General features: G+C 43.5%; 1 protein-coding gene across 17 annotated transcripts in view; it reads right to left on the bottom strand.

The window, feature by feature from the left end:
* nek1 (NIMA-related kinase 1) overlaps positions 1-17,855 on the bottom strand; it is a 240,341-nt gene that overhangs the window by 116,914 nt on the left and 105,572 nt on the right. For 15 of the 17 annotated variants that reach the window (XR_011358400.1, XR_011358407.1, XR_011358411.1 and 12 more), the window contains one exon: positions 13,322-13,405. The exons of the other annotated variants lie outside the window; for them this stretch is intronic. Coding sequence is in view for 12 of the 15 variants with exons in the window: in XM_069941511.1 (XP_069797612.1) it covers positions 13,322-13,405 (84 nt within the window). In the remaining 3 variants the exon portion in view is untranslated. The remainder of the gene's footprint in view (positions 1-13,321; positions 13,406-17,855) is intronic. 17 annotated transcript variants of the gene reach the window in all.

Below are 17,855 nucleotides of genomic sequence, written 5' to 3'. Positions count from 1 at the left end.
TCTGAAGGCCAATATGCTTGACAACCCTATCCACCTATGACTCCATTTTCAGGAATTATATATCTGTATTCCAGATCCCTCTGTTCTACTGCACTCCTCAGTTCCCTACCATTTACAATTTAGGTCCTTTCTTGATCTGTCCTTCCAAAATGCAACACCTTACACTTGTCTGCATTAAATTCCATTTTTCCAGCTGGTTCAAATCTCTTTGTGAGCTTCGAAAACCTTCTTCGCTGTCCACAATGCCTCCAATCTTTGTGTCATCTGCAAACATACGGATCCAATTTTCTACATTATTATCCACATTGATACAGATGACACAGTCCCAGCACCAATCCCTAAGGCATAGGCCTCCAGTCTGAGAAGCAACCATCCATCCACAAAGCATCCAGCCATTGTTGAAACCAGTTCACTTCTTTATTATGAAGACCTGGCGTCTGAAGAGTGAAGATCCATGTAGACAACATCCACTGCCTTTCCTTGTCAGCTTTCCTAATCACCTCCTTGTAAAACTCTCTAAGATTGGTTAAACATGACCTACCATGTACAAAGCCATGTTTGACTATCCCTTGGCTATCTAAATAATTGTATCATAAACCCCCCGCCCCCTGAAGTCGCCAATGTCCGCTCTGAGCTGGATTCGTTTGGCGAGGCTAGTCCACCACTCATTTTGGGTCTCCCGGAGTTTGCACTGAAGATGGCTGCATGCGCAACGGAAGGCTCATTTCTTCTCTGGCCAGGACAGCTTTGCAAGGAGAGCCTGGTGGGCAGCTCGAATCTTTGCCAGCAGCTCCTGGATTTCCTGGTTGTTTTCGTCAAACCAGTCCTAGTTTTTCCTGGAGGAGAAGCCCAGTACCTCTTCAGTGGATTGCAGTATGGCAGTCTTCAGCTGATCCCAGAGGGTTTCAGTGGACGAGTCCGTGAGGCAGATTGCATCGTCGAGCTTTGCTTTGAGGTTTGCCTGGAAGTTTCCTCTCACTTCGTCTGACTGCAAGTTTCCAACATTGAACCTCTTTCTGGGGGCTTTACTGTTCCTGGACTTTGGCTTGAAGTGAAGGTTGAGCTTGCAGCCCAAGTCCAAAGCCCGCTGCGCAGCTCAGACGGCAAAGTCCTCCTCAGTGACAAGATCTCCATCCTCAACCGATGGTCGGAACACATCCAATCTCTTTACAGTGCCAACCGCTCAGTCCAAGAATCCGCCCTGCTTCAGCTCCCTTAACAGCCCTTAAGGCTAGAGCTGGATGAGGTCCTCACCCGGGAAGAGACATATAGAGCAATTAAACAACTGAAAAGTGGCAAAGCAGCAGGTATGGATGGAATCCCCCCCCAGAGGTCTGGAAGGCTGGTGGCAAAACTCTGCATGCCAAACTGCATGAGTTTTTCAAGCTCTGCTGGGACCAAGGAAAGCTGCCTCAGGACCTTTGTGATGCCATCATCATCACCCTGTACAAAAACAAAGGCGAGAAATCAGACTGCTCAAACTACAGGGGAATCACACTGCTCTCCATTGCAGGCAAAATCTTCGCTAGGATTCTCCTAAATAGAATACCTAGTGTCGCCGAAAATGTTCTCCCAGAATCACAGTGCAGCTTTCGTGCAAACAGAGGAACTACTGACATGGTCTTTGTCCTCAGACAGCTCCAAGAAAAGTGCAGAGAACAAAACAAAGGACCCTACATCACCTTTGTTGACCTCACCAAAGCCTTCGACACCGTGAGTAGGAAAGGGCTTTGGCAAATACTAGAGCGCCTCGGATGCCCCCCAAAGTTCCTCAACATGGTTATCCAACTGCACGAAAACCAACTAGGTCGGGTCAGATACAGCAATGAGCTCTCTGAAACCTTCTCCATTAACAATGGCGTGAAGCAAGACTGTGTTCTCGCACCAACCCTCTTTTCAATCTTCTTCGGCATGATGCTGAACCAAGCCATGAAAGACCTCAACAATGAAGATGCTGTTTACATCCGGTACCGCACGGATGGCAGTCTCTTCAATCTGAGGCGCCTGCAAGCTCACACCAAGACACAAGAGAAACTTGTCCGTTAACTACTCTTTGCAGATGATGCTGCTTTAGTTGCCCATTCAGAGCCAGCTCTTCAGCGCTTGACGTCCTGTTTTGCGGAAACTGCCAAAATGTTTGGCCTGGAAGTCAGCCTGAAGAAAACTGAGGTCCTCCATCAGCCAGCTCCCCGCCATGACAACCAGTCCCCCCACATTTCCATCGGGGACACAAAACTCAAAACGGTCAACCAGTTTACCTATCTCGGCTGCACCATTTCATCGGATGCAAGGATCAACAACGAGATAGACAACAGACTCGCCAAGGCAAATAGCGCCTTTGGAAGACTACACAAAAGAGTCTGGAAAAACAACCAACTGAAAAACCTCACAAAGATAAGCGTATACAGAGCCGTTGTCATATCCACACTCCTGTTCGGCTCCGAATCATGGGTCCTCTACCGGCATCACCTACGGCTCCTAGAATGCTTCCACCAGCATTGTCTCCGTTCCATCCTCAACATTCATTGGAGAGACTTCATCTCCAACATTGAAGTACTCAGATGGCAGAGACTGACAGCATTATATCCATGCTGCTGAAGATCCAACTGAGCTGGGTAAGGTCACGTCTCCAGAATGGAGGACCATCGCCTTCCCAAGATCGTGTTATATGGCGAGCTCTCCACTGGCCACCGTGACAGAGGTGCACCAAAGAAGAGGTACCAGGACTGCCTGAAGAAATCTCTTGGTGCCTGCCCCATTGACCACCGCCAGTGGGGTGATCTCGCCTCAAGCCGTGCATCTTGGCGCCTCACAGTTGGGCGGGCAGCGACCTCCTTTGAAGAAGACCGCAGAGCCCACCTCACTGACAAAAGGCAAAGGAGGAAAAACCCAACACCCAACCCCAACCCACCAATTTTCCCTCACAACCGCTGCAACCGTGTCTGCCTGTCCCGCATCGGACTTGTCAGCCACAAACAAGCCTGCAGCTGACGTGGACATTTACCCCCTCCATCAATCTTCGTCCGCGAAGCCAAGCCAAAGAAAAAAATAATTGTATATCCAATCTCTTAGAACAACTTCCAACTACTATTTTTATACATGTATTAATATCCAAATCCAAAAATGTCCTTGATTTATATGAACACTAATATACAGTACATAATATTTTCCCCTTACGCCCCCAACCCTCCCCCCTAAATAATAATCACACAAGACAGAAAAAAAGAATAAAAAATAGAAGCAAGTAAAGAGAATCTGATTAGAATCAATTACAAAAATTAAATTACTTTTGCCTTGAATCTAACGTATATATAGTCAGCAAGAAGTTGCGAAGGATCAAGGTTCAGGGAATCTTTCATAATGTAATACCTACTATTCCTAAATGTGGGCACCAATTAAAACAAATTATCATACCTATTTCTCAAATTATATGTAATTTTTTAAAGGAAGGTCTGCAGTTACGAATCTATTCCTAAATTTGAATCTAATTTCCATGAGACTGCTATATTTTTCCTTGCAACTGCCAAAGCAATTTTCACAAATTGTGTTCAATAGTTATTATTTTAATTTTAGCCCAATTCCAGAAAGATTACCCAACAAAAACAAAAAACACATTGGATCTTAAGGAAACTTGATCTACTATTGACATCAGATTCACTGGCTTATTCACTGACGCGTAAAACGGACCCTCTAGTCCAGCCAGTTCAACTACTGCACACAAATCCCAATTCCCAGACGGGAGTACAGACACTGTACCCCAAAGAGATCTGCCCCTGCCTGGTTCACCCCTTCCGCAGGTCCCTACTCGGAGTGATCCTGAGAGGTTGGACGCACCACCCCAGCCTGTGACCCCGAGTAAGTATTCAGAGGCCCCACTGCCTCACGCTGGTGATTTTGAAGCAGGTCCAGAAGTCCTGCCATCTCACACTATAGACCAGGGAACTGTATCCACACCGCCAGTTCCCAAGATTGTCACTCCTGCAAAACTACCACCTGTCCTGATAAGGTCTTCTCGCATTCATAAACAACCTGAGAGGCTCCAATATTCATAAACACCTCATTATATTCAGATTGCTCTGATAGTTACTAGCCTTGTTTTGGCTATGTCAGTGAATTCTCAATGCTCTTTATTTTATTGTTGTATTATGCTTTCAGTAGATTTGCTTGCCTGCATGAATATTACTTTAGCAGCTATCCTTTTAATTTTAACCCTACTTCTGCTGGGGGAGACTGTGTTGAATCTGTGTCATGCTGTCAGTCTCTCGCTGTGCTTAGTCTGCTTTACTGACATTGGACGTGTATTATCTCTGCCACTAAAGACACTCCCCTTGGGTATAACTATGTATGCACCCATTATCATTCACTATTGTAGCACTAGTTTCTGCTAATAAAATCCATGATTCCTGGTTAACTACACAGCCTTCGTCTTCTTCATTAACTGGCACTTCAATTATGTAGAAAATTAAAGTCTCTTACTATCACAACCTCAGATTTCCTGTAGCCGTCTGCTATCTCTCCACAGATTTGCTTCTCCAATTCTCTAACTATTGGGCGGTCTATAATACAACCCCATGAGAGAAGTCATACCTTTCCTATTCCTCAGCTCCACCCATATAGCCACAGTAGATGAGCCCTCTGGTCTGTCCTACCTGAGCACAGCTAAAATTTTCCCTGTTGAGCAATTCCACTCCTTCCCCTTTCATTCCCACCCACCCCCCTCCTCCACCCTGTCCTGCCCCTCCTCCAGCCAAATTTCACGAATGGCTACATCATAATTCCACGTGCCAATCCATGCTCTAAGCTAGTCTGCCTTTCATTCAATCCTCCTTGCATTGAAATAGATGCACCTGAGAACATTTCCACCACGTGCAACCCATTAACTGCTAACTGTGCCATGTAATTTTCATGTCATCTTTTCACTCTTCCATTCCTCTATCTGCTCCAGCACTCTGGTTCCCATCCCCCAACAAATTTAGTTTAAACCCACTGGAACAGTACTAGCAAACCTTTCCATAAGGAGATTAGTCCCCATCCAGTCTTGAACTTGATTACCCAATCAACTGTACCTGCTGAGACTCTCCCTTTCAACCCTTTTGTATTGAACTTTAGTTCGATCTGCCCAATCATCTGTTCCCATCTTCAGCTGTTGAACTCTTTTGCCCAATCAATTACGAATGAGTTGTCATTTACATTGTACAATGTACATTTGCACCAATATTCTTTTTTATATCCAACAATGAAGAAGGTGCACTATATTTCCAAGCCATGGTAATTGAATGAGAGAGGTTATAGGCACTCCCTGACTTAAGACTGTAATTGGGACCGAAGGATGTCTTTTCTTGAAATTTTGCCCGTGTGCGTGGAGAATTGAAGTCTTAAAGCAAATTTTTTAAATCAAATGTTGTATTTGACATAGTATTACAGGGATACAGGGTACGTAAGAGCCAAAATGTGCGTACTTACTTGGTTAGTAAGCATCCCGGGGTCCATAGGCTGGGCGCGGCCATCTTGATTTCTGTGCGCATGCACTGTGGGTTCATGTATTGGAGTTCAGTTGGTGCACGCCCAAGAGTTAAGTGCCCTGACTATATTGAATTCGCACCCTTAACTCTCACGCATGCGCCAACCAAAGACTTGCATATGTGGACAGGAATCAAGATGGCCGCACCCAGCCTATGGACCCCAGGACGCCGACTAGCAAAGTGAGTATGCACATTTTGGCTCTTACATGCCCTGTATCCTAGATAGATAGATAGATTTGTTTATTTATTTATTTTTAAAATTCGGTCACATGTGTGGATGAGCGCAAGTCGAAAAGGTCGCAAGTCAGGGAGTACCTATGATAGTATTCGCATGTGCCAAGAATAAGACCATAGGCATAAATAAATAAGAATCATAACATAGGAGTAGGTGGAGCAGGATTAGCAAGGAGGGCTCAATTGCCAAATGACAAGGCGACCCTGGAACTATACCTGTGACTTTGCAACTCACATTGAAGCCAGTCAATGACAAAACTGCAAGAGCAAACAACCCAGGGATGTTCTCCAATAATTTGATGAGGGTTCATTAGTCAGAGAAAGACTCCCTGGTGTGGTTATAAAAAGTTGGTTGGTAATTGGAATCCTGTAACTGGGAGCTTATGGAGACTGGTGAAAGGGGCAACAGAAAATTGACATCTTTTGTAGCCTGCATGCAATCATTGCTGGTCCACTTGACCTACAGAGAATATTAACTCTTTAGACACAGTGTCCCGGTTTTTAGGGACTACCAACAAATGCAAATACTCCGTGTCTACATTTTACGTGACTGATTTTGTATCCAACCAGTACTGGTGTTCGTACTGCAGTTTACCCATGGATCCAGTCCAGAGTCCACATTATGAAAGGTTAAATATGGCTGGTATGCAAAGGGTTAAAATCCATGATATTTCCTTTGCGAAAGAGGGAAAGGTAGCAGTGGGACATGACACAACCTGAAAATTTCCGTCCAAATTGGTAGATATCAATTTGGAAACGACAATGGAGAATTCCCTTCCTCATAGTATTTTGGAAAGATCCTCACCAAATGGAAATTCAAGACGGCAATTCACCAATTATAAACTTAAGGGCAATTAGGGATAGCCAATAATTGCTGGCCTTGCCAGGATCTTGTGAACATTGTAATCAATAATTACAAAATGCTCCACTGTGTGCACAGCAAAAAGCAATGCTAAGTTTCGCAATAGTCTTAACATTGGGAAGAGTAACCATTTTCCACATCACTGAAGCTCATGATCCATCCCACTAAAGGTTGTTGTTATTGGTGCATCAATATTGGCTGCTGCACTATGAAATTTTATTTACAGGTACACAAGCCTTTATCTGGAACCCTTGGGAGGGGGACAGTGTGTTCCAAATTTCAGAGCCAGATTTAAGCCCACCCGAAATGTGCTGGCATATCCACTCCTACCTCCTTCCAGTTGCGCTGCCGTCTCCCCCACCTACCTGACTCGCACTGCCGGTCTCCCCGCCCCCCCCCCCCCCCCCCCCCCCCGCTGATGGTCCCTCGCCCGCCCAACTCGTGCTGCCAGCCTCTCCCCACCTGCTGGATTTTGGAGCTTTCCGGATTTTAGATGTCTGGATAAAGGATTGTGTACCTGTACTACCTTGTATTGAAGTAACTGGAGCAATTTCAATTCAAACCCACATTATTGAACTAATTTTGTAAAGTGAACATATTTCTATCGTCTTCCAATCACTTGGAATGATAACTGCCGTTGCCTGATTTTACCTTTACTTACTAACCTAGTGACAAAAAATTTTATTGCACATCAGAAGACATTCATCCCAACACATCCACACCAGTCCAAAATGCAACGGGTCCTTTAATTTAGCTCATGGTCTGTAGCCTTGCAAGTTAATATCCTGTGAGCAAAATGGCATGGGATTGGGCTTCAATTTAGTCATCATCTATGCATCCTCTTATTTGGTCACCAAAAAGTACATTGGAGTAGATAATTTTGGACTCCTTCATTTGACTCAACTTTTATTGTTTCAACAAATGTGAATTTGGCAGGCATCATCTAACACTAACGTGAATTTACCAAATTTGGAGGGGCAGAATACATCTGTTGTGCTAGAGCTGTTGGATTAGCATTGTGTTCCACTCAAACATTTTAAGAAAGCCACAAAAAAAGCATTTATGTAATGTTTCTCCACCTCAGGATATCTAAAGTAATAAATGTTGTTTAGGGATCGAGATCATTATTAGAATTGCACAGGATAAGACTGCAAAAACAGAAGTGAGATAAATGACCAATTAAACTACTTCATATTGTTTGTGAAGAATCAAGGCAAATCTTTAAGATAGTGGTATGGGATTTTTGTTTTTTGCAATACAGGTACATAATCCTTTATCCGGACATCGAAAATCTAGAAAGCTCCAAAATCTGGCAAGTGGGGACCGGCGGTCGAAGGAGGCAGTCGAGGGACCGGCGGCCGGGCGACTGGAAGGGGTGAGGGTGGGAGTGGATACGGCAACACAATTCGGGTGGACTTTCCGAAATCCGGAACACACTGTCCCCCAAGGGTTCCGGATTTACATCCAAAAAGGCTAACAATAACCCAGTAACCTGACTCTTCTGAACACAGAATCCCTGGCCATGGAGCCATACATCTTATAGGAAGATAACATCTTGCTTTATTCTGGCTTTAAGTTGTAAAAATTGCAGCACGGGGCTCAGTGGCTGAAGGACCCACACAGGCTGCAGGCTGTTGGCAACTTGTGGTCAAAGGACTCAGAGGCTGTGGGCTGCTGGAGAATGGCTCTTGGGAACTGGGATTCATGAGGGTGCGGAGAGCAAGAAGGGCTCCTGAAGAGCCTCAAGCACTGAAAGGTTCCTGATCATATCAGAGATTTGGACCTGGAGTTCAGGTTGCCAACAGATAAAACAGGGCTGTGTGAGGCTGGAGAGGCCATGTAGCACTGGAGGCAAATTCATGGACACTTGCGACTCTGAAGGGACTCCTTTGCTTTTCTTTCTCTTAGTGCAAGGGCTACCACCAGGCAACACTAATGGCCACTCTGTCTGCCTCCTGGCAAATTAAAGGAAATTTTGTGTGATATTACATTTTCTGCTTTGATACATAAAAAGAATTGCATCTTAAATAAATTGGTCATTAAATTGTCTAATCTGAATGGAAAAAAACAAAATAATCCAAGAAGTCTCCTTGCTAATCCAATCAATTAGCTTAACAAGTTGCAAATAGTTAAGCAATAACAGCAAAAACACAAATATGCTGAATGAACTCAGAAGGTCTTGCTGTGTCCACAGCTCCTTGCAACTTCTCCATAGATGCATCAACTTAGAATGGAGATATAATTCATGTGCACCAGACACCAACTTGTAATCACAAGTGGTATTTTGAACACACATTACTGGAGAAAAGCTGGTCTCCAGCAGAAAGACAACACAATCCTCTTCTCACCCAATATCTGCACACAAAAACCCCTGAAGTTATTCAGTATCAATGTGAGGCACTCCGCACGTTTTATGTCTCGATGCCAATAATGCAGAGTCAAAATTGTGTTACCACAGACAAAGATCAGCAAACTCATCTCAGAAAAGTGAATTTGGATCCTTGCTGTTCCAGGTCTCCACTATTACTTAAAAATGACAAAAATACTCAGGATTTTGCTTGGACAAGTTCGAACAGAATCTTCAGCTCACCTGGTGTACAGTGACAAAAATGCCAATCTAAATTAATCCTGTCTGTCTGTACACGATCAAATTCCCTCCATGTTCAAATGGCTGTCAAAAAGCCTCTTAAACATTGGAATGGCAGTGAGTTCCAAGCAGCTTTGTGCTATGAAAATAGTTGCTCAACATAGCTCTTTTAAACTTTCCCTGTCTCACCTTTAGCATCCATCCTCCAGCAATTGACATTTCCACCAAGATAAACACCTACAATCTACGAATCTCACAATTTAAGACACCCCTGAGCCTCGAGAAACTTTTCATTCAACCTCTTTCCAGCTTATACTCTCAAATCCAGGCAACATTCTGGTGATCCTTTTCTCTGCCCTCTCAAAAACTCCATATTTGTCCCCCTCTGTGGGTGACTAAAATTGAACACAATACTTCACATCATGCATAAATAAAGTTTTACACAGCTACAGCACAACTTGCCACCTTTTATACCCACTACCGTGATGAATGGAGACAGACATCCCACAATCCTCCTCTTCCACTTATCCAATTGCATTGCCAATTTCAGGGAACTATGGACTGCACCTGAAGATCTCTCTGTACATCAATGCTCTCAAGGTCCTACCATTTTCTGTACATTTCCCTCTTGTATTTGATCTTCCAAAACGAAAAACCTCACATTTGCCCAGATTAGATTTTACCTGCCATTTTTCTGCTTAAATTTACAAATAATTGCTGTCTTCCTGTATCCTTTGACGACCTTCCTCACAGGCCACAACTCCACTAATTTTGGTGTCATCTGAATATTTATCAAATCAGACCACTGACATTTCCATCCAAATTATTAAAATATATTACAAACCACAGAGCCCCCAGCATTGATCCATGCAGAACTCGTCTCCCGTCAGAATTACTCCTCATCACCCATTCAATGTGGATCTAATTTACAACTCTCCCGAGATCCCACGCAACTTAATCTTCTGAACTGGACTACTATGAGCGACCTTGTCAAGTGCTTTACTAAAGCCTGCGCGTACAAGATCCACTGCTCTACCCTCCTCAATCATCTTTGTTATTTTCTCATAAAACCCAATCAAGTTTGAGAGGTAGGACCTTCCCCGTACAAAGCCAAGCTGACTTTCCATGACAATTCCATGCTTTTCCAAAGGCAAATAAATGCCATTTCTAAGAATCTCAGCTCATATTTTCCCAAACACTGATTTATGGAAACACCAACTCACAATTTTCTGGTTCGTCCAATGCTGCTTCTCTTCAACAAAAGGATCCAAAATAACAGTTTCTCCCAGCTGATATAAATCTAACTCATTTAATTCAAGTTACATTGATAGTACACACATTTGAAATATTAAACATGGTGTTCCAGGCTAATGTTGTCGGCTAAGCACTTAGCTTTTAATATAATTGGTGGATATTCATTCCTGCCAAGGTTTAAGTCTTGTTAAAATTGATTCAGTTTCTTCAATCATTCGACAGACTAAAAACAACCATTTGTCTAGACTCTGGCATCTCAAATATGACTGAGCAAGATACAAAGATCTCCAAAGTCCCACAAATCTCCTCCCTTGTTTCCTCGATTGATCACACCCAGGACCCAACTTCATGATCTTCAAGATACACACCTTCCTAATATTGACATGCCCTGAAATATCAACATATTCCTACTTTTCCTTGGTGAACAGCAATGCAAAGTGCTTTTCAAGGAACTCACCCACTTCCTTTGTCCTTGAGTAGGCCTACCTTTTCTTTCGCTTCTACCATCTTGCTCCTCAGATGTATGAAGCCTCCTGGGATTCTCCTTAATCCAGAGATTAAACTTGGGTCAAGCATATGAACATGACAATCAAGAAAGCACCACCAATTCCTCCACTTTCTCAAAAGATGAGAGAATTTTGGCATGTCCTGTGACCCTCAACAACTTCTACAGATGCACAATACTTGATGGATGTATCAGTGTGGTAAAGGAGCTGCTTTATTCAAGATCAGAAGATACTCCAGAAGGTAGTGAACGCATCTCAGAACATAACGAACACTCCTGCAGTTTTCTGCACTCCATTTTCATAGCAAAGGCAGCCAAATACTGAAAGACCCATCACACCTTCATTCAACCTGTGAAAAGGCTCAAAAACATGAAAACATGCACCAACAGACTGTAGTCATCAGGCTCATGAAGGAATCCCATAATAGTGCTGTCTTCGCTTGGTCTCCAATGATCTTCATTTTCAGTGTAATCTTTAAATTGTACTTTATACATGCTCCTCTGCAATGCTACAGAGGACCAGTTGGTCTACTTACAAAAGAAACCTCGTCAATGTACCTGGTACTTTGTGGCAAATAAACTCCCCAAGGACATTTCATGGCCTCTTTTAGCCCCCACTATTTTCTTACTCCAGTTTTTTCCCTAGTTCCTTTAGGACAAGAAATTTGACAGATTTCAGCTTCCTCAACTATGCAAGAGTTTCCTTTATTCTTTTTGTCTTAAAAAAAATCTTCAGTAACTCTTGTTCTCAAACTTTGCCATCATCTTTCATTCTCACAGTAATATGCTGGTTCAGAATTCAAATGGCCTTAAAAAAATTCCAAAGTGTCAGCTGATTTACCCTTGTACTGTTAACTCCAATCTACTTCATAAAGCTCCTAACATTGTCAGTAGCCTTCTCCCAATTTAGCTCCATCAGTCCGCTACTCGCACGGATGGCAGTCTCTTCAATCTGAGGCGCCTGCAAGCTCACACCAAGACACAAGAGAAACTTGTCCGTGAACTACTCTTTGCAGACGATGCCGCTTTAGTTGCCCATTCAGAGCCAGCTCTTCAGCGCTTGACGTCCTGTTTTGCGGAAACTGCCAAAATGTTTGGCCTGGAAGTCAGCCTGAAGAAAACTGAGGTCCTCCATCAGCCAGCTCCCCGCCATGACAACCAGTCCCCCCACATTTCCATCGGGGACACAAAACTCAAAACGGTCAACCAGTTTACCTATCTCGGCTGCATCATTTCATCAGATGCAAGGATCGACGAGATAGACAACAGACTCGCCAAGGCAAATAGCGCCTTTGGAAGACTACACAAAAGAGTCTGGAAAAACAACAACCAACTGAAAAACCTCACAAAGATAAGCGTATACAGAGCCGTTGTCATACCCACATTCCTGTTCGGCTCCGAATCATGGGTCCTCTACCGGCATCACCTATGGCTCCTAGAACGCTTCCACCAGCGTTGTCTCCGCTCCATCCTCAACATTCATTGGAGCGCCTTCATCCCTAATGTCGAAGTACTCGAGATGGCAGAGGCCGACAGCATCGAGTCCACGCTGCTGAAGATCCAGCTGCGCTGGGTGGGTCACGTCTCCAGAATGGAGGACCATCGCCTTCCCAAGATCGTGTTATATGGCGAGCTCTCCACTGGCCACCGTGACAGAGGTGCACCAAAGAAGAGGTACAAGGACTGCCTAAAGAAATCTCTTGGTGCCTGCCCCATTGACCACCGCCAGTGGGCTGATATCGCCTCAAACCGTGCATCTTGGCGCCTCACAGTTCGGCGGGCAGCAACCTCCTTTGAAGAAGACCGCAGAGCCCACCTCACTGACAAAAGACAAAGAAGGAAAAACCCAACACCCAACCCACCAATTTTCCCCTGCAACCGTGTCTGCCTGTCCCACATCGGACTTGTCAGCCACAAACGAGCCTGTAGCTGACGTGGACATTTACCCCCTCCATAAATCTTCATCTGCGAAGCCAAGCCAAAGAAAGAAGAAGAAAGTCTTATCTTTATACACAACCATCTTAAAACCTGGAATTATAGTTTACCATTCTTAAAACTTAAGTACCTCATTAAGATTATCAGGCATCAGGACTAAGATTAAACAATAATATTCTTCCTGTTCAAACAGCAATAATTCTTCTCCACGTACAAAAAGAGATCCTCACTCATTACAAATAAAATTAATTCAATGCAGGAAGCGTTCCCCGTGATTTAATTAATTAATTTAATTTCTTGGGGGTGGGGGGAACAACAAGAGTTCTTTCTGTTGCTGGAGTTGAACATGCAATCTTCAGAACACATGCTGACAGAACAATGCTGTTGGCTTTATGAAGATAAGAAACATGCAGGCCTCCTACCTCCTCTTCCTTTGTTCTGGATTTTCCTCTTCCTGTTGAAATGGACCTGCCTCCATAGATCGCTGCCAGGTTCTGCAGGATCCCCTGTTTACCATTCAATGGGTTAAATTTTTTTTTATATACAAACCCTGCTTTCTTAAAGACCGCCCAAACATTCAACATTAATGTTAAAATGTCAATCTGATGAGGAATAATGACATCAATACCTGCTTTCTTAAGAACACAAAACTTATTTAAAACCATTAGTATCAAACTAATAATTACTCCGAGAGAGATATTGTAATCAGAGGCAGTCTTCGTGCCAAAAATTAGAATGACCATAGCTAATCGCAGAACAAAAACATCCTTTTTTAAAAAAAAAAGTTATGATGAAATCTACGCCAGTGATTTGAACCCAGATTCAAATCTGACACTGTCTCATAACAACCTACCAAGGGTTTAAATATCATGACAAGAGGATAAGAAATTCAAAACAGCCTTGGAGCAGAAATGATCCTGTACTGTCTGCAAGAAGTTTGTACTTCTCCCCATAGTCATGTGGGTTTCCTCTGGGTGCTCCAGCTTCCTCCCACCTTTCAAAAATGTACAGGGATTGTAGGTTAATTGGGGTATTTTGGCAGTATTTTTGGGGTACAGGCTTGTGGGCTGGAAGGCCTGTTACCAGGATGAATGACTAAATTTAAATTCAATTCTCTCCCAACAAGCATATGAACTTGAAGAATACTTGCTTTTGGCAGTGTGGGAGGACAAGTTCCCTGTTGGAATAATAATGTAAGCCCTAAAATTTTGACTCAGCCGAAAGTGCAGCTAACATTGAGGAAGAGGAAATGATCCACAAATCTCACAGTAAGAAAAACCTCTCATTCTCCCCTGTAATGTATGCTCGGGCCCAAATGATCTTTGGAGTCAGATTTCCAGCATCCTGCAGATTTATTTTCTCAACTTCGATGGCTCTGGCCCCATAACTTAACTGATGTAAATTCAAATTGCTTGAACAATGCACATGTTCGCTCCCAATCCCAACTTTTCTTTGGCAGTAATGAGATGACATTTCATGTTATGAAAATTGCTTGAAAACTTATTTAACACATTTCCCAAGTAATTTAGTCAGCTGATGAATTTTCCTTGTCATACAGTAAACTCATCTGGAATTCTCATGCAAAGGTCTCTAAGAATCTGAAGCAATTACATGACACTTGATTTTGCTCTTCAAGGCTTTCGTTAGAACATAGAACAATACAGCATAGTACAGACATTTTGAGCCTTGATGTTGTGCCAACCTATGTATTCCTTCTGGAAAAAAGAGTATAAACCCATACCCTCTAACTTTCTTTCATCCATGTGTCTCAGTCTCTTAAATGTCCCCAATGTTTCAGCCTCCACCACCAGCCCTGGCAAGGCATTCCAGGCACCCACAACTTTCTGTGTAAAAAAAAATTAACTGTGACATCTCCCCAAACTTCCTTCCCTTAATTTCATACACATCCTCTGGTGTTTGCTGATCCTGTCCTGGGAAACAGATGCTGGCTGTCCATCCTCTCTATGTCTCTCATAATCTTGTAGACTCTGTCAAGTCTCCTCTCATCCTTCTACTCTCCAAAGATATAAGTCACAGCTCTGCTAACCTTGCCTCATAAGACTGGTTTTCCTATCCAGACAACATCCTGGTAAATCTCCTCTGCACCCTCTCCATAGCTTCAATATCCTTCCTATAATGAGGTGACCAGAACTGAACACAATACTCAAAGTGTGGTCTCACAGAGATTTGTAGAGTTGCAACATGACCTTTCCACTCTTGAACTTAATCCCTCTATTAATGAAGCCCACCATCCCATAGACCTTCTTAACTATCCTATCAACCTGCATGGTGACCTTGAGGGATGTATGGATTTGAACCCCAAGGTCCCTCAGTTCATCCACACTCCAAAGTAACCAACCATTAACCCTATACAGAGCCATCTAGTTTGTCCTTCCAAAATGCATCACCTCACACTTATCCAGTTTGGAATCCATCTGCCATTTTTCTGCCCAACTCTGTTTCCTGTCTATATCCTCTTGTATCCTTCTACAACCTTCAGCTCCATCCAACCTTCATGTCATCCTTCCACCTCTTCATCCAGGTCATTTATAAAAATCACAAAGAGAGCAAAGGTCCCAGAACAGATCCTTGCAGTCCTTCACTCGTCACCGAACTCCAGGCAGAATACTTTCCTTCCATTTCCACTTTTTGCTACAAGCCAATTTTTTATATATATATATATATATATATATATATACACAGAGCCAATTTTCCACTGATCCCCTGCCTCATGACTTTCTGGATGCATGTCGCGTGGGAGACCTTGTCAAATGCCTTGCTAAATTCCACGCCGACCACATCTGTCACCCTACCCTCATCAATTTCTTTTGTTACCCCCTCAAAAAACACAATTAGACTCATGAGGCACAACCATCCCTTCACAAAGCGATGACTGTCCTTCTCCAAATGGTAATAGATCCTATCCTTACAAATCCTTTCCATTAGTTTGCCCCCCACTGACGTAGGACTACAATTCCCAGGATTCTCCATATTTCTTTCTTCTTTGGCTTGGCTTCACGGATGAAGATTTATGGAGGGGGTAAAAGTCCATGTCAGCTGCAGGCTCTATTACTTCTTTTAAAATAAAGGGTCTACATTTGCCTTTCTCCAATTCTCCAGAACATCCCCTGCAGCCAAAGAGGATTCAAAGATAATAGCTCCCATTATCCTTTAAGCACAGTCTCCTACCCTCTCTGACCCACCTATTTATGTGAAGGCTTTTTCCAAATGAGTTTCAGAAACTTTACAGTATGTCAGATACAAATTCTCCATTGCAAGAAGCAAAAAACTTGTTTTAACTTTGGAAAAGGGTGAAATATTTTAAAAACTAGAAAAATGTAAAACTGCAATGTTATTTATTTTGAATGAAATTCAAACTGGTCCAACTGCAACTGATGTCAGAGGGAACCCATGGAAAGCGAATGGCCCAGATGGAGTTCCCCTGAACTCCATCTGGGCCTGCACAGATCACAGACATCTTTAATCTCATTCTGCAACAAACCATAGTTCCCACCTGCATCAAGAAAGTCACCTTCATTGTGACACAGAAGAAAAGCACAATCAAGGCTCTAAATGATTATTGACTGACTAGTGGCTCTGATATCCACCAGCATGAAGTGCTTTATAGAGACTGACCATGGCTTACACCAAATTCAGCATCCTAGCCAGTCTTGGCCCACTTCAATTTACCCAAGACCTAAACAGGTTTACAGAAGACTCAATCTTCCTGGCTTGCCACTTGACCCTGGAACATCTGGCCACCAAGGATACCCATGTAAGACCACTGTTTATTGACTACATCTTGGCCTTCTGTACCATCGTCCACAGTAAAATCACCCCCAAAATTCAACATCTTGGCTTCAGCAACCATGCCCCCAACCCCAACTGAATTCTCAGAAACTTAGCAGGCCATGCAGCATCCATAGCAAGGTTTTGGGCCTGGATCCTTCATCAGATATAGTGAATAAAGAGATGGGGCAAGGGGAAGACGAGAGAACAGGAGAGAGGAAGGTTGAGGGAAAGTCAAACTGACAGTGGATACAGATGGTAGGGAAGAATAGAAAGTTGAGGAGTGATGAGGAAGAGGATAACTCTCTCCTCCAGCTCCCCATTCCTTCCCTCTCCTACCTGAGAGTTAGGACACAGAGGGATAGGGGAAAGTAAGAAAGACCCGGGGAAGGGGTTAAATGTCATTGGAGGTCGATGAAACAACCCATTTTCCATAAGAAAACTCTTAAACCAGAAGGCATTAACTTTTGCCCCTTTTCCACTGGGAATTTACTGGGACAAGGTCCAGTGGAAAAGGAACACTGCCCAAACGCCAGCATCAAGTGACATCATTTCACGCCGGGGATTAACCACTTTTACCCCAACTCATATCCCTGACTAGCTGATAAAACCAGTGGAAAAGGGGCAGTAGAAAGTCACCCGTGTCCAGTTGAAGGTCGAACACTCTGATCCCCAGGGATGAGTTGTGTTCAGTGGAAAAGCAATTAGTGTTCCAGTTAAGGGTAGCCCAGTGAAAATGGCACAAAGGGCTTCCAATCCCAGGACACTGCACAGCCAATTAACTGGGATGCCAGTGGAAAGGGGCTAGTGATTATCTATTTCCATTAACCTCCCTAGAATTTCCTTCCCAATATCCTGTCTCCTTTCTTCCAGCTCCCCACCCTCTTCTCTTCCTTCCACCTGCATCCATCTGTGACCCCTTAGCTCTGAACCTGTGCTCCTCGTTCTTCCGCTTCCACCCCCTACCTTTTTATTCAGGCGCCTGGCTGTGCTTCCTTATACCTGACAAAGGGTCAGGTCAGAAACGTTCACGACCTATACTTGCTCTAGGTGCTGCATGACCTGTTGAATTTCTCTAACACGTCTATATAATCACACTTGACCCCAGCGTCTGGAAGAGACATTATTGTTTAACTTCATCCTTAACTTCTTGACCAACACACCGCA

The sequence above is a fragment of the Narcine bancroftii genome, chromosome 1 (genome assembly GCF_036971445.1).
Source record: "Narcine bancroftii isolate sNarBan1 chromosome 1, sNarBan1.hap1, whole genome shotgun sequence".
Lineage (NCBI taxonomy): Eukaryota > Metazoa > Chordata > Chondrichthyes > Torpediniformes > Narcinidae > Narcine > Narcine bancroftii.
This window is presented reverse-complemented; position numbering and strand designations above follow the sequence as displayed.